This window comes from Carcharodon carcharias, chromosome 9 (assembly GCF_017639515.1).
Source record: "Carcharodon carcharias isolate sCarCar2 chromosome 9, sCarCar2.pri, whole genome shotgun sequence".
In the NCBI taxonomy this organism is placed as follows: Eukaryota; Metazoa; Chordata; class Chondrichthyes; order Lamniformes; family Lamnidae; genus Carcharodon; species Carcharodon carcharias.
Genome location: NC_054475.1, coordinates 106,790,570 through 106,808,804, shown reverse-complemented (window position 1 = coordinate 106,808,804; position 18,235 = coordinate 106,790,570). Strand labels below are relative to the sequence as shown.

The 18,235-nt window shown below is 44.3% G+C and overlaps 1 protein-coding gene across 3 annotated transcripts in view; it reads right to left on the bottom strand.

Annotated features, from left to right (window-relative positions):
* Positions 1–7,305: 7,305 nt before the first annotated feature.
* Positions 7,306–18,235, bottom strand: part of LOC121282627 (kelch-like protein 4) — a 414,008-nt gene continuing 403,078 nt past the window's right edge. For all 3 annotated transcript variants that reach the window (XM_041196421.1, XM_041196420.1, XM_041196422.1), the window contains one exon: positions 7,306–8,629. In XM_041196421.1, coding sequence (XP_041052355.1) covers positions 8,570–8,629 — 60 coding nt within the window. In that variant the 3' untranslated portion in view covers positions 7,306–8,569. The remainder of the gene's footprint in view (positions 8,630–18,235) is intronic.

Genomic DNA, 18,235 nt, shown 5'->3' with positions numbered 1-18,235 from the left:
CGGGGGAAACATTGGCTGGGACCCGGGGCATTGTGGGCTGGACCAGGCCAAAGCATTGGGAGTCAGGTGACAGCAAGGGAGAGCGGCCAGAAGCCATGGGAAAGCACGACAATTGGAGCCCCGCACAGTCCAGGTTGCTCTAACTTCACATACTCGCAGTTGCTGGTGTTCACTGCTCCTCCAATCACAGCCTGTTTCTCTCCCATATTTGCTGCTGATAAGCTCAATCATGACCCGAAATCATTGACCCATTTTCGGCAATTGCTCTGCAGGCCACATAGAGGGGAATATGGCTCGCAGGCCATGGATTGGACAAGCCTGTCCTGGAGCCTTCCTGAACTGTAAAGCTCCTCGCAAAGTAGCTGTTCGCTCTGGGATGACCATAACATCAATTGTTGTCCTGGAAGTGTTGAAATTAAGGTTGGTCTTTGTGATGGATTTGATAGTTGGATTAGAATTAGAATGGTCCTCAAGGCTGAAGGCCACATAACAGACAACAGGCAACAGTGGAGATGACTGGACAGTGGGGATTTGAAATAAGGTGTATGATACATAAACATTGTTAATAAAATTAACACTTCAACATGCTTTCAGACACCCAACTGACTTCCCGTGTGAAACTATAAATTCTTCCTCTTCCTTTTCCTGTTACTTCTACATTATTCTACCTCTGTGGCTTCAACAGAGCTAGAGTGAAACTTCACATTCCCCTCCTCTGACAGCTGAATAATCATGGCTGACATCCTCTGGGTTTTGAAGTCTGAGATCCCATTCAAAAAACTGCCCCAGCTGAACCTGTTCAGGGGCGGACTGGGCCATTGAGACAAGAGTCAAAATGTGAGGCTTTGACTGAAGGGAGGCAACGGGAGAGAGATAGGAGAAAGGTGAAGACCACTTTACATCTTCAGCGGATGAAGAGCCTAAGTTGGCCAGGGTCCCTGCATCTGGTCACCTGGGCCTGAATTTTGCACCTGTCGGGTGCACATGATCTGCGGGACCGCAGGCGGATGTGAAATCAGCTCCTGGCTGACACTGGGGAAGAAATGGGTTTTCACGCTGGATGGCCAATTTAGGGCCGTCCAGCATGAAATGCAGCATTTGTTTGGAGAAGCGCTTTTGGTGGGGCCTTGAGCTTGTCAGGGGCTGGGTCCAATGGGGATTCAGCGGGGATCTAAAAGCAGCCAGAGGCAGCTCCCTGAAGGCTGCCAGGCGATACACAGGGAACTGTGCTGCCAAACAATTAAAGCTTCAGATATAGTAATGGCATCTACCCCAGCAGGTCACACCAGGCAGGAGGGCAATGCAGGTAAGCACCCTGCCTCCCTGGTTCTCTGACGAGTGCCTATGCATTCTGATTGAGGAACTAAGTGCCAAGCATGAAGTCCTAATGCCACGGGATGGCAAGAGGAGGCCACCACACCTCACCAACGAGGTTTGGATGGAGGTGGCAGCTCAGGTCAGCAGCCATGACATGGTGCACTGCACCTGGATACAGTGCTACAGAAGACTTAATCTTCTTCCACGATCTGCAAAGGTGAGTGCTGACTTGGCATGGAACTGTGTATTGATGGCGCTCGGGGGTGTAAGACGCTTTGTGTGCCAAATGGCACAGAAACTTGCTCCGGCCAAGGCTGGCAGATCTCCCACTTGCCTTGGGTGTATGGAAAGGTGAGGTGTGCTAATCTGATGTGCACCTCAACCTGGTTCGCAGGGCTTGGTGGGCCAGGCTGGAATGATAAAAGCAAAATACTGCAGGTGCTGGAAATCTGAAAGAAAAACAGAAAATGTTGGAAAAACTCAGCAGGTCTAACGCCATCTGTGGAGAGAAAGACAGAGTTAACGTTTCAAGTCTGTATGACTCTTCTTCAGCATTTTCTGTTTTTGTTTCAGGCTGGAATGGTGTTGCAGGTTGTGGTTGGACAAATTAATTCTCTTCTGCTTGTTCAGGAGAAGAGAAGCCATAATGCTGTTGAGCCAACACATACGGGTGGTGGGGTGGCCAACTTCTTCATAATGACCAAGTATGAGATGGAGGCTCTGGAGCTCGAGTGCCATCTTGGAGTAAGGTCCACAGGTTGTGGAGAGACAGGAGTCTCAGAGGAAGGTAAGAGTCCAGTGGAGAGATGCGAGATTGGCAGATAGTGCAATAAATGTAGGGTTGTCTCATCTCAAATGGGAATTTCTAAGGAAAAGTCACAATTGATCGTCTAATCACAATGTCTCCTTGAGGCAGTTGTCCCTGGTGTCAGCAGCTTGCCTTGTATGCACATTGACCATGTGATGATTGAATGTATTGACATATTACCTTCGTCCCTCAGATGAGCCATCCTGAAGAGTCTGCCAAGATTCGAAGGACTCCCCTTTACCACTTGAGGGGGGACCCCCAGCCTGATCCACCCACATCACAAACTCTCTCAGAACCAGCGCAGACACATGCATGTTGGTGGGCATTAGTTCATTGGCTCAGATGGTAGTGTACAGTGAGGAAGCCTCTGCCCACTCGCATGAGGAGCTAGCAGAGGCAGAGAGTGCCCAGGGCACAGGCAGTTGGAGGACTGCTGGAGACCAGGAAGATGCTGAGTCTGAGGCAGATGAGGAGCCTCTGGAGTTGTCAATCAGGCTGCATATGTTGGATGTCCAGCAGGATGCGCTGGGCGATTTGGCGGAGATCCCTGAGGGTCTGCATGACATGATCTTTGTCATGGAGGAGCCCATGAGCGCTGCTTTGACTCTGAGCTCCGAGCACACAGCCTCCACAATTGAGGGAGTGGGGACTCTCATGGAGAGGCAGCTCCAGGAAATCAAGAGTTTCTGGGATGCTCTCAGACCTGCAAGCTCTCACACAGGCACTGAGCTCAGGAGGTCACTGTCAGTGTGAGAGATGGATGGGGTACCCAGTAGCCCTGCTGGGTGCCCGTCCATCAATGGTCAGCAGGGAGGTTCAAACCAAACTCAGGCTGGCAGACAAGCTGCTTGTTGTCTCTAAGGACTCCTCTCAGGGCACTCTGGATAATGGTAGCAGCTCCTCTGCCAGTGACCATGGCATCTGATGAGGCCGTGACAACTGAGGAATGCTCAACTGTGGCGCTGAATGCTCGCTCCCAGGCGGCGCCTGCACTGGCCAGAGGATCTGGCCATCTACAAAGGTCATCAGGGCCTATGGGACAGAGGGTCAGCAGGCTGTTTTAATGCCACTGCCAGAGAGCGTGGGAGGGGCACCAAGACGCAGCACTCGCGAACATAAGTTTAAGGCACCGTGGGCACAAGAGGGGGTTTTCACGGGTGAGATTATTTCATTTGAACAGAGTTAGATGTTCATTTTGTGGCTACATCAACAAGGGATAAATATATGTTCATTTTGTATCAACATCATCAAGATATAAATATTTGTTTTCATGCCCTGAGTGTGCTTCATGTTTTTCATTGGTGCAAGGCACGACAGTGGCTTGTGATAGATATGAGGGGCTTCAAATGTTATTTCAAAGGTTATGAATTGACCTTGGAGTCATAGAATGGCCTTAGCAGCCATGTTTTGTAAGGAGGCTTCAAATTCAAGCCAAGCCTTGGGTGCCTAGCTGAATGTGCAGAGAATCAAGGCCTCCTTGGTGTCCCTGCCTCTCTGAAGGTTCATTACGTCAGCTTTCATGCAAGATTGGGCAAACTAAGCCTGTATTCACTGGAATTTAGAAGAACGAGAGGGGATCTCATTGAAACATATAAAACTTTGACAGGGCTGGACAGATTGGAAGCAGGGATGATGGTTCCTCTGGCTGGGGGGGATCTAGAACAAGGTCACAATACGGGCTAGGCCATTTAGAACTGAGATGAGAAGAAATTTGTTCACTCAGAGAGTAGTGAACCTTTGGAATTCTCTACCACAGCGGGCTGTGGAGGCCAATTCATTGAATGTATTTAAGAAGGAAATAGATAGTCTTCTAGACTCTAAAAGCATCAACAGGTATGGGGAGAGAGCGGTGAGATAGACATTGAGATAGACAATCAGCCATGATCATATTAAATGGTGGAGCAGACTCGAAGGGCCAAGTGACCTACTCCTGCTCCTAATTTTCTACGTTTCCATGTTTCTAATCTCGCGCGATTTAATGCTCGTTCAGATCGGCTGTGAGTCCAATCCCAGAATGTAAAATTCTGCCCCAGTTTCAACATGGTTGATTTATACAGGCACGATTTAGACTGTTTAGTTTTTAAGTTGGAACATTTGCCCATCTCAGAAAACCTTTATGATTAATGCCTGGGAAAAATTGGGCCCAATCCTCACAGCTGGGTGTATTCTACTTTATCTACTTTGAAAACCGATGAAGCAGCAACACATGCTGGTTTTAATGAAATTGTTTATTTGCAAAGTGACAACTGCAGAATAACACAGAAGATTTAAAGGTAAATACACCAAGAATACAGTAAGAAAGTAAAGATTCTTGCATGCTGCAAAAAAAAGAGCACATTTCAGTGACCAAATGTTTGGTATAAATTACAGTACTGAAAAGATTCAAGCTTACATAAATATATACTTCCTCACCTGAACAGAGTCTAATGATATATTGAAAGGCAGTGTTAAATAACTGATCTATTTCCAATTTTTGGCCACCCATGTTGCAAAATTAGTCTGTAAAAATAGGAATTTTTTCATCCCATATAACCTTCCAAAAGTTTGCTATTTGTCCAAAAATTACAGTTGTGACAAAGATGGTCCATGAAAGTTTCTAAATTTGCAATAAAATCAAGTGCATTTGCTAAATCTCATTTAATTTTATTTGGCATAAAAATGACATAGAAACTGATGTGCTGTACTGCAAATGTATTTTTACAAAATGACAGATCCTTCCAAACTCGTCTTGTCAGCTGTATTAACTCCAAAACTGAAAGTAGTTCCTTTCAGATGCAGCACAAGAGTTAAGATTGGCAGCTGAGCTGTAAACATTATTAGAATGTCATGGCTGGAAGAATTCAGAGCCCCTGGGCTTCCCAAAATATTTGAAATACCTCCATAATTTAAGTTTTGGCGGAGTATGGAGCACCACTTCAGCACCTTTGTTATAGGTGTGATTGACTATCAAGTGTTAACAATATCAAATACAATTAGGTATGATGAGAAACTATCATTTGCATGTTCTACTCTTCTAGTGTATACAGGCTACTAAATATGATGTTGGAATAAGATGGGATTGGTTACAAATTTGGTACAACACTATCAATAAAATTGGACTGCCCATGCTGTTTTCCTTTTAGTGCAGATAGAGTGGAGCTTGCTTGATGAAAGAAATGCTTTGTTTGTTTGGTCTGCTAATTAAAGTGGATTCTTGTCTGGAACTTGGAGTTGAAGTTGCAGACCACTAAACACTGCAGGCCAATTAAAATATACTCCAGTCCACTACAGGGACAACTCAAAGTTACCCTACTGACCAATGTAAATCTGAATATGTAGAAACCTTGGAGGAAAAGAGTTTACATTTTCCAGTAGATAAGCAAGATATCAATTGTTTATTAGCTGAGACAAAAAACAAAAATAGAAGCATTTCATAACTCTGCAGTGACCTTAGCTCATTATCCTTGGTTATGAATTCTATAATCAGCAAATCAGCAAGATTTGGGGGTGAAGACCGTTATCCAAAGCAGACAAAACCCACATTTTCTATTACCAGTCTCTAATTTTTTTTAAATGAGCACAAATGTTATTCCCTCCACCTGCAGCTGAATTACTTTAACTTTGCCCTGTCAGCAGTAAGAAATGTATTCTCCCAATACTGCAACGTTGTGTTGTGTTGATCTTGGCTCAGTAAGGTACAAAATGTTCTTCCTGCTCTGAATGGTCATATGAAATATTGTACAATACAGTTATTTCAATATCAGTTTGTCCATTCAGCAGTTTTATACACACCTGCCATAATCCTGTTGGCACATTCAAAGGCTCAGAAAATTGGATTCACCAATAATACATTTGCCAATATCAATATGATATGTACATAGACATTTAGATTAAACAGTATATTTATATATCTCCATAAATATAACTCTGTATTGCTGGCACTGCATAAATAGCCTATGACTAACTTTGGTGTAATTTATTTGTTGTTGCTATACTAATTAATGTATGAACTTCAAAGACTATTTAAAGACACAATTTAAAAGTGATTCTTCAATAATCATTTTATGCTGTATAAATATATCTTAGGTCACAAATGGGAACGTTGAAATCTTTAAATTGACTTAAATAGACTTATTAAGATTTCAGTGTGAGTACAGTGTGGGCAGCTCTTCAGAATCATAATCACATTGTATGAACGTTTAGGTTAATGCACAGCTAATTCTATGAATCCCCTTAAATTTAGTAGATAATTTGAAGTTTCATTCAGGGAAGAACTGATTGATCACCTGAAAGTTGATTGACGTGTGGATATGACATCATTATTAGATTAACAGACCATTGTTACTTGGAATATGCTTTTGTGACTGTGTTTCTATTTTCAGTAGGCTTATTTCCTCAAACTTTGTGTTTAGATCAAGTCATTGCAATTACTTTGATTTAGAAAACATGTTTTAAGGTTCATTGAAAACAACCGTTCCGATATCACATTTTGGAGTTCCATCACAGATTGCATGTCAGAAAACATGAAACACCTGATCTACTATTAAAATGCTTTCAAAATTAAAGTATTTAAGCACAATACACCAAGGGCAGAATCTTCTGCGTGCGGGGATGGGCCCCGCATGCCGACGCGTAAAATGATGCGTAGTGATGTTGGGCATGCGCCCCGATGTCACCGTGCGTCATTCTGATCTTCCATTCCGCAGGCATGTACCGCAGTCAGCTGCGTGCGCGCGTGCCAAAACTGACAAGGCCAAATTAACCCAATTGAGAAAGCTGCCCATCCAACCTTAAGGTTAGCAGGCAGGCGAAGAGCCCAGGCGGCCTTCACATGTTCCATGAAACCTCATCCATGGGCGGGATGAGGTTTCATGAAGGTTTTATTAATTAAATTAAACATTTTATGAAAATTCGTAAACATGTCCCAGCTCAAGTGACATGGCCCCAACTCTCCCTCCTCCCTCTGCCCGCACAGGTATCACTGAACACTACCGGGCGCATGTCACGCTGCGTGGGCCTTAATTAGCCTGGCCATGTAAAATGGTGGCGGCAGCCGACCACGGGTGGCGATCGGCTTCGCGCCCGCTCCCAACCGGCCCGCCCAACAGGGAGAAAAATCTCCCTCAAGGATATTTGAAGTCCATGGTCAATGTAGGTACTATAGATGCATATTGCTGCAAAAATAGGTCTGCAATATTAACTGCCATTTTATTATCAGCCACATTTTATTAAGTTTGAAGCTGCTATACATTTTGCATTGGGACAATTAAAAGTTTAAAGCTAAATAATGCACATTTTGAAAATTTTTAAAAGATTCTTTTGGGGTGAATATATTTGAAATAGAATAAAAACTTAAAATTAGGATGAACACTTTAGGCTACTAATATGTGTATGGTACTGACTTTATGTACCATATTGTTTGTGCAGGATGGGCTTTGCAGTATCCCTGGAGTTTCTTGCTATCTCTTGTATTGTGATATTACTGATGATAATTGTATTGAAATGGTAAAGAGCAACAGAGTAGTTAAGGAAAATTGCCCAGACCTGTTTGTCTTTGCACAATATTATAACATTATTTAGTAGTACCTTTCCTACAGATATAAACCTATGGCAGGGTCACTATAATGTCTTCATAGAGCAATGCTTATAAAACCCTATTTTGGTTAAAATATTTAAAATGTAATTTTTGATAATTCATTTGAAACATATCTTTTTGGTTTCATGGGAAAGGGATTTGTGGCCTGATAATGGAATTGTTGAGTGTACGAAAATAGTTACATGGATTAATTTAGTATTTTCTGTATTTCTTGACTAGTTTAGAAGTGATGTCTAAAAATAAGTGTTGTTCCAGTGTGTAATTTAATTTTGATTGTTCGTATTATATTTTTAAAGAGATATTGATAAAACTTTCTTAAAACTGAATCCATAATTCATTGTAATACAATATGCTTTTATATGAGCATTGGCATATGCAAAACCTTTCTATTTCTCTCCTACATTAAGTACAGTACTAGTAAACCAGCTCAAGCAGTATCATTCTTATAAAAGAGCTTCATTAATAATGTTTTCCAAGAGGCTGGGTTCCTATAATAGTATTTCTTTCTCTCTGTGATGAGGCGCTGTCAGTGTACATCTCACTCTAAGGTGAGGTTCCAATGATGTCCATCTCATTCTCTGGTAAGATCCACTTAATTGTGAGGTGAGGCTTCATCAATATACAATGCTTTCTGTGATGAGGCTGTGACAATCTCCATTTAATTCGGCAGTAGGCTTATTAGTCTATTTTCTGTGGAGGAGTTCCAGCAGAGCACACCTCATTTTGTGCTGAGTCTCTTCTGTTGTACAACCCAGTCTGTGGTGAGGCTGATACAGTTTTTGGAATGTTTAGTTTTATATATACAGCACAATTTTTTTTGACTCTCTTGTGGTCTTCAGTAAAGCAAAATAAACATTCTTTTCAGGGCTTCATGGCAGTTTGACCACAACAACACAAGCACCAGCTCTTCCAATCTTTAGAGGTACCTCCTGTAGGTAAGAAGTATGCCAGTGAGTAAGTCTATAAGAGCAACATAATATTAGAGCCTTCTAGAAAAGTTTAAGATCAATACTGTGAGGTAATTAATTGCCACTCAAACCACTGAGGGAAGTCCAATGGGTGCATCTCTGACAATGCAATGGGGCATTCCCTAAATACTGTAGTATTGGGATTTGTAAGGGTTAATGTGTGAGCATGTGTTAATAGCAATAATAATGATATAAGGGGGAGAAGAGGAGAATGTTCATGGCTTCAGCAATTTACATAGATCAGTTATATAAAATAAACCAGTTGTGTTTTGAACATACCCAACATCTCAGTCATCATTCCAAAGATAGATTAACCAACATAACAGCCAATACCGCCTAGATTATTTAACCCCTGGTATCAGATTCTAGTTCCTAATCAAAAGGATGGTCTGCTACCAACTGAGCCAAATTAATATAAATGTCTGTTTAAAAAGAGTATTATAATGCAAGCAACAAAATTCATTTGAATTGAACTACCAATATTAGCAAATGTTATTTTTTAAATATTAGCATAGATATTTCTCTATAAACAAGCAGCCAGTTTATCTGCTTATTAATCACATTGTGCTGATTTGAATTTTCATATAATAATTTATTCATTTTAATACTTATAAGCTGGAGTGTGTAAGTCAATGTTCACACAGGTTTTAATGCCTACTAAACTAAAGCTGCAAATTACACACGAATGAGAGATCAATGTACCACAACATTACGTTATTTGATCATTTTGACACAAGCAAGAAGGACTAGTTCTTCAGAATTTTACATTCAGATGAGATGTTTCCAGTAACAATTATTGAAAATATTTAGCTGAAGCTTCTGTGATGTGTTTTTATTAATTCATGGGGCAGAATTTTCCCCCTGTTAGGGGGTAAGTTCAAGAGCAGGTGTGTGGAGGCGCACCTCTGATTGGTGTTCCCAATCGGGGGCATGCCACCATTTTACGAGGGTGGGCCAATTAAGGCCCGCCCAGTGTGATGTCCGTATGGAAGCGCTATGCGCTCCCTGTGCGGGCGGTGGGGGGGGGGTGATTGATTCCCTGAGCCAAGAGTGCATTCTTTCGCTCATGCGCACGAAAGAGCGCATTCATCTCCCTGAGGCTAAGTGCTGCCTCAGGGAGTTTGGCTCTACAGTAAAAAAATTTTTTTAAAAACTCCCAGGCATGTTCCGTCATGTGACTTATAAGTACAGTTTAATTACATTTTTTAAAACCTACATGAAACCTCATTCCGCCCGTGGATAAAGTTTCATGCTTTTTCTAATGCCCACCTTAAGGTTGGGCGAGCAGGTCCATTAATTAGTTTGGCCATTGACAGGTTGGCGGGCGCACAGCTGATTCCGCTGAGCCCCCGCCTATCTGAAAATTTAAATGGCGCGCGGTGACACCCGGAGATCCGCCTGATGTCATCCCATGTCATTTAACGCATCGGCGAGCGGGCCCCATCCCCCGCTCGCCGACCAGGAAATCCTAGCCATAGGATGTGTCAGTGGCAAAGCCAGCATATATAGCCCATTCCTAATTGTTTTTGGGGTGGTGAGACACCTTCTGGAAGCTAAGTTGCTTCCTAGGACATTTCAGAGGGCAGTTAGGACTCAACCACATTGCTGTGGGTCTTGAGTCACCTATCAGCCAGACCAGATTCGGACACCGATTTCGTTCCTGAAGGATATTAGTGAAATAGATGATTTTATACAACAATCTGGTAGTTCCATGGTCACCACTGCTGATCAACATGACCTGTAACTTCCTTTTGCTGTGCGTGGCTGGCTTGTTGCATTATGTGGTCCATTTTAAGATTGACATGAGTTGCATGCACACACGTCTGAAAGGGAATGTTGCTTGTGTGCAGCCTTTTTTGTTTTCTGCATGGTATATTCCCAATTGCTGTGTGGCCATGCACCAATGCAGCTTGGGGAGGTGGGGGGGTGGTGGTGGGGGGGCACATTGTTACTGATACTATTTGTTCCTGATTTATTTAATTAATTCAATTTAAATTTCTCAGCTGCCATAGTGGGGTTTGAACTCATATCTCTGGATCAGCAGTCCAAGCCTCTGGATCTCTAAGCCAATAACATAGCCAGTATGCTACAGTAACCAATTTTGCCAATATCTTTCCACTCAGAAAGTTAAAACTGTTCATTTTCTCTGGCCTATTCACTGGCCAGACAGACAATGCAGACCTTCTCAATTAAAAACGAAGCATTAATTCACTCAACTGAATTTTACTAAAGAAATGTATTTAGCACAAGTACTGTCCCAGAATGAATTTAAGCCATGTACAGTTTCATTGCTTCTCTAAAGTAATCAATTGCACTGGTGAGAGGGAATTACAGCTATTCTTGTGAACAAGAGTTTCTGACCACTTTAGCGTTGCATGCTTTGTTGAGTTAAGTTTTATTAACATTCGCTAAGGAACTTGTCATTGTAGTCCTTTCAGCCTCCCTTCTGTAATTATTAGCAGAGCTAAAACTTAATGACTGTTAAGTAGTTTATTCTAATTTTCTCCAAGCTTCTTCCAATGTTTAGCCCTACTGTTTGATCCCCAGTCAGGCTATCAAGCATTTAATGACAAAAATCAGCATGAACCAGGACGCACGCAGAAATTCTCCTCCCCCTCTATGAGTCCAGTCACTAACGGAATGGATTCCTGCAGCACAATCAACATAAGTGGGAATTCTCATGAGCAGAGTTGTTCCTTCCTATTTATATGCAGTGGTCAAAATCACTTGCACTAGTGGCAGGACTCGGGTGGGAGTAGTGCTTGGGGTATCCAGAGAATAGATGGCAATCACTGACAGAAGGAAAGAAGGAAATTAAAGGCAATAAAGGGGAAAGGGGAATAGATGTCAGTGAAAGAGGAATGGAGGGAAAAATGGTTGACAATGAAGGGTAGGAAACAATAAATTGGCAATGTTGAAGGGAGAAGGAAGTAAATGGTTGGAAATAGAGACTCAGAAAAGGGGATATGGAGGATACAGGAAGGGGATAATGAAGGGAAATTAAGAGTTTTCCTTTCAGTGTGCTTCCAGACCAACATATAATGAAGAATTGTATCTAGTTCTGGAGAATGAAATTGGGTGAGTGGAGCATGTTTCAGTGGGAGGGTGTTCAGGGAACAGTGATAATAACATCATCAAATTTCAAACATTTATGAAAAAGGACAAGGTAAAATCAAGCATAAAAATGTTTAACTTCAGTGAGTTAAAACGTGATCTAGCCCAGATGGATTAGAACCAGAAATTGGTAGGCAAAATTGAATGATGGGAGGCCTTCAAAAAGATGATTCAGGTATAGATTTAATACATTCCAATGAGGGGAAAGGGAGGGCACCCAAAGCAATAAAGCTCCTAGTTGATCAAAGATATTCCAGATTTACATAAAATGCAGCAGCAGGCAGGAAAAAAGTTGTTTTACCTGCCGGCTGCAATTGTGGGTTTTTGCGTCATATTGTCCCATTCCCACCTTATTCATTATGCATACAGAGGAAACACATTGTCTCTTTGGCGAGCGGTCTACAATTGGCCCGCCACACCATTACCTCGCTGCTTCCTCATTCATATTTAAACTGTGGCCATACACACACTTTGCAATGCTTGCAACCCAGGACTGCTCCAGTGTAGACATGGCCCCAAAAGCCAAGAAGAATGCAGCCTCCCGATTCAGTGACACATCCCTGGGACACCTTCTGAACACCGTGGAGGCCCATCACGATGTCCAGTACCCCTGCTTTGACCACAGGACGCTCATCAGTCTCACTACTCTGGCTTGGGAGCTGGTGGCAGAGGTGTCAGTGCCAATGCTGCCCACGAGAAGTCGGTCAGCCAGTGCAGAAAATGGATAACTGATCTCATCTGTACTGCCAGGGTAAGGCAACCATCTTATCAATCTAAACTCACACACACACACAAGCCCATCACACATTCACTGGCATCTCACTCACTGCCAGCTCCAGGGACATCACCACTCACTGTCTCACACACACCCTCATCTCCATCTGGCCTCATCTCCTCTGGAGACTGCCACCTCAGTCCATTTCGAGGCCAGTTGCACAGATCAATATGTGCACTCACACATGGTCTGGGATACTCCCTTCTCTCCCTGCAGCCTCTTACTTTTCCTGAGGCCACTTCTCCCCCTTCCCTAAGCAAGCCCTAGCCTTGAAGCCATTGAAAAGCAGTTTCCCCCTCATGGCTAGTCTGGTAGGTAGACCCCCTCTAAAAGTGATGTGGTGCTGCCTGCGAAGCCTGGTGCTGGTGAATGCTGTCCAAAGTAAGGTAGGCAAACAAACCTTGAAGTCCCGAGTGAAGTGCAGCTTGCCAGGTGCATGTCGCTTATGTACAGCTGTGAAACACGTTAGCTTGTGCCTGGATGATCCAGCATGGGAGGATGATTCCAGCAAGCAGGGCTTATAATGAGATGCTAAAGTATTGGAATTATGTTCCAGATATGTGAGGGGTGCCAGTTAATTGTGATGACCTTATGAATGTGTGATTTTAGAGTGATGAGATGGTTGCTTTATATTCGTGGCATGGTTCAGATCATTCATCCTCTTTCTGCACCGGATGGCCAACCTCTTCTGTGCAGCATTGGCACTGATCATCACTTCCACTGACTCCCAAGCCGGAGTGGTAAAATTGCTGGATCTCCTGCAGCCAGAGCGGGGATGGAGGACAGCATGGCGGGCCTCCAAGAGGCATTCCAGTGACTGAACTCTTCTTGGCTTTCAGGGTCATGTCTTCACTGGAGCAGTGCTAGGCTGCAAGCATTGAGAACTGTGCGTGCGGCTGCAGTTTAGATATGGCACCCGGAGGGAGGTAACATCATGGCAGGCGATTCAGAGGCCACCCGCCAGCAAGGCGGCGTGTTTCATGTGGCTGCATAATTAATGAGACGGGAAGTGGATATGGCGTGAAAACCCGCCATTATGGCCAGTGGATAAAACAGCATTTTTCACTCCCGCTCCTGCACTTAAGTGTAATTCTGGGACCATTCTGGTCTCTGTGAACTGTGGTAAAGAATTGGATGTGGGACAGTGACTGTTAAGTTAACTCATGGTCTGGCTGATCTGTTGTAAATCCATATGTCACCTCTTTTTCCCTTTTTATTGTTGAAAGGTTAAAAATCTAACAGGTATGAGGTATAAATATGTCTAAAATAAATAAAAAATTCTAAACATTCCACATGAGCACATCTGAACCCTTTAGAAATGCAGCTTCATTTTGTGCTTTCAATCTCACTGAGAGCTGACCTGTTAGAAGTTTATAAAATTATGAAGCAGTCCGACAGAGCAGATGCGGAGAAGATTTTTTTTCTTTTCAAGGAGTACAAAACTAGCATTCCTAAAGATAAGGTAGTCACTAATAAAACTAACAAAGCCGATAAGAAATTCAAGCAAAACTTCTTCACTCATGTAGTTGGAAGAGCACTGCACATCCTACCAAATGAAGTGAATGAGGCGAGTAGTTTAATTGTTTCCGAAGATATATAAAAACATGGGACAGAATCTTCCGGTCAGTGTGCGGGGGCAGGTCCAACACGCCAACGCATAAAATGAAGCGCGATGACGTCGGGCGTGCGTCCTAACGCCATCACGGGCCATTGTGATATTTCGTTCAGCGGGCACCCACCCGTTGAAATGTTAAGGGCCTATTAAGGCCACTGAGAAATTAATTAAAGTAGTTAAGAATGCTGCCCGTCCAACCTTAAGGTTGGTGGGCAAGCGAAAAGCCCAAGCGGCCTTCGCATTTTTCAGGAAATCTTATCCACGGGCGGGATGAGGTTTCCTGAAGTTTTTATAAAATAAATAAATAGACTTTCCCACCTTTACAAACATGTCCCAACTCATATTACACAGGCACATGAGGGGACACATTTGAATAAATTTTTAAACCGATTCTTTAATTAATTTCATATCCATTCAATCTCCCTGAAGCAGCTCTGTGCCTCAGGGAGATTGCTGCGCAAAAGAGCGCTGGCCCCAACTCTCCCTTCTCCCCCCACCTGCACAGGTAGTGCTGAGCGCTACAGAACGCGTATTACACTGGGCGGGCCTTAATTGGCCCGCCCGCGTAAAATGGCAGCACACAGCCGATCACAGGTGGCAATCGGCTCTGCGCCCGCCCCCACCTGCTCCCGCCAGCCCACCCGCCATAGGAAAAATCCAGACAATGAGGATTTAGTGATAGAATAAGGCAAGGTAAGCTAGGAGCAGGCTCATATGGAACTGTTTCTGTGCTGTAAATTCTATACAGTTATTCATTGCTGAAGGGGTTGATTCCTGTTTTAAGTCCGGTTACTCAGAAACCAGATATCTTCCCATACTTCATAATTCTTTGTATGTGAAGCTAGGCAAGAAATATCATCAGGTCATTCCAACCTTTAGGTCTCACACCCTGTTGTGTCATCATCAATGCCCAAACATGAACACTTCCCAGATTTTTACCTCTCCTCCTCAGGAATACCAAGGCCAGTTGCAATATCCCACGTCAGTTCAGCTGAAATCAGTTAACTCAGTAAGACCATGAATTGAATCTGGGATCATATGGTGTATGTGACTTAGTTATTTGTGGTGCTTATGAAATGACTCATGGCAATTTTATCCTTTACCTCATATTTATGATTCAATGATCACACCCCACTCTTGTGATCTGCAACGAGACTTTTATTTATTCACTCATATTTGCAGACCTCAATTTGTCTGTCCTTGATGGGTTTTGTCTTCGTGATTGTGAAAAAGAATTCTTGGGAGATGAAAGTTTTCCTGTCATACAAATCATTGACAGGAGGAATTTCACTTGGTGTAAGTCTGAATGGCATCACTGGAATGCATTTTGGAAGCCAGCCATGCCATCCTCTACTGCTGCTCTGGCCGCAGGAGGTCCAGCAATCTCACCGCTCCAGCTTGGGTGGTGGTGGCAGTGGTGGTCAGTGCCAAAGATTGCACAGGAGGCATTGGCCATCCAGTGCACAAAGAGGGTGAGTGATCTTATCAAATTTGAACATTATTTTCCACCACATTTTTTCTTTCAAAGGATGGAATATTCCATGCCCACTAGCATCAGGCATGCTCGGCAGCATTAGTGGACAATATGGCGAGAAGGCCAGAAATCGGTTTCACATCGTTGTGAAACCAATTTGCGATCATCCGCTCAGCCTGTCGATGGAAGGCTGCGTTTCCTGCCATTGGACATGGGGGACCTCATTGTACTACAGCTGCATATCATTATAAGGCCAGCCTGTCAGACTCAGCCTCCCCCGCTGCATCATCCACCCAGTTTCACAACAACATATGTAAGGCATGCACTTGGTGGGTTGCACTTTGGAGGGAACTCAGAGGTGAGTACACAGTAACGTTGTGCAGCACTCGCCCGGATCACCTGATGGACTTCAAAGTTGCAGTGTGTTGGGGGGCGGGGTGGGGAGGTGGTTGGGGGGATGGGGTGATGGGGTTGGGCAAGGGCTGCCCCACCATTGAAGGCAATACACAAGCACATGTGGGGTGGTGGGAAGGAAAGAGGCCATGCATTACGGAAACCTTGTAGTAAGTGACTATTTCTCTGCAGCAGAAGCAATTCAGGTGCAGCCACATTGACATGCATGGAGTCGGATCTCCAGCTTCTCTGCCCACTCAAGCAACTCAGAGGCATAAAAATGCCACCAAGTGCTCCAGAGCTTTTCACCCTTCGGGCACAGACTACAAACTAATGAGCGTTTTAATGGACTGCAGAACAGTTGGATGACTGGGCACATTGTACAATCTCCTTGCTAAAACTGGCCATGGGGCAGTCACTGGTGGTCACAGCCCCTTGCAATGACATCACCCGGTTTTGATCAGTCTCCCTCATGGTCAAGCTAACTGTGCAGCCTTGCGGTGTGAGTTATGAGAATGCCTGTGCCTGAGCTGAGAGCACAGCATGCAGTCCAACGGACAAGGCTGCTGCCAATCAGGCAGGTGGAATGGGGTGGAGCTGGGTGGGATTTTGGGCAGCCATACAGTGCACTAAACTCTGGCCATCCAATTGGTGGTCAGCAAGCTCAGGGATGCATTGAGAGGATGTCAGACTTAACCAAGAGAGGTTCTTAATACACCCAAGCTAACCCATGCATCTCTATCTTTCATCCTGCAGGAGGACTACATCAGGAGCATGGAGATTAGTGAACTAGTTGTATGCCTTGTGATGTACGAAGAAGAGAGTAATGGAGGCACCTGGCTGCGCAGAAGGAACAGCAGGCATCCTATGGAAGAACGGGCAGCTGGGGCTCCCGCACATGCTGCTGAAGAGCCACAGTGAGCCAGCACTGGGCGGCACATGGCTAGACCCAAGGTGTATCGATGCTGCCTTTCATTTCTACAGATGACCGACAACTTGGTCGAAGACTTGCATGTCTAGGGAACTGGTCGGTCAAGTCTGCCAGTTACTGTAGGATTTGGCGCCACAGGGACATGGAGAGCACCACTGCCAGTGGACATAAAAGTGACCATGGCGATCAATTTTTTTTGCCAGTGGCTCCTTTCTGGGCTCCACAGGTGACCTCTGTAGGATATCACAAGCCTCCACCAACAAATGCATCCATAAGGTCAAGGACATCATCTTCATGAGGGCACACAACTTTGTGCATTTTGCCCGGAACTGAGAGATCCAGAACGTAAGAGCACCGTGATTTGCCCAGATCTCGGGTTTCACACAGGCGCAGGGTACAATCGACTGTGCTCATGTGGTGTTCAGATCTTTGTGGTAATTAAGGGTCAACAATGTCAACCACAAGGGCTTCCATTCGCCGAATGTGCAGCTGGTGTGTGACCACCAAAAACACATCCTACAGGTCTGTACACCAGATCTCAGGGAGTGTTCACATCTCCTAGATTCTCAGATACTTTCCAGGGTCCACAGAAGCTGCAGGGATGGCTCCTCTGGGACAAGGGCTACCCGTAGATGATGTGGCTGATGACACCTGTGGGGTGGCCTCAGAAACTGCAGCAGACAGAAGATATAATGAGGCTTATGCTACAACTCACAGCTTGGTGGAACAAACCAGTGGGATGCTGAAAATGATGTTCCAGTGCCTAGACCAGTCTAGTGGAGCCCTGCAATACTGTCCACAGAGGGTGTCATGCATTGTCATTGCCTGCTGTGCCCTTTACAACCTGGCGCTGCAACAGGGAGAGGGGCTTGCTGAGATGATGCAGGCGCTGGAGGTCTCCTGCAATGAGGAGGGCATCGATGGTGATGAGGGTGAGGAGGTCCCTGAAGGTGATGATGACAGCAATGAGGCCCTTGCACTGCCCAGAAGAGGCAGGCATGCTCGGGAGGCCCTCATAGCTGCTAGGTTTATGGAGGATGATGACAACATGCAGAGAGGAGACACCATGAATCTTCACATTGTATCTATGAACTTTTGACTCCACTCTGGCTTATGGCAGTGTATATTCCCTCTGTGATAAGCCTCCTGTCATGGAGACACAGTGGAGGCCCTAATTGTCACTCTATATCAGAAGGATGATGACGACATGCAATGAGGGCACTCCATAGATCTTCACCTGGCTTCTGAGAATGTCTGACTGCTGT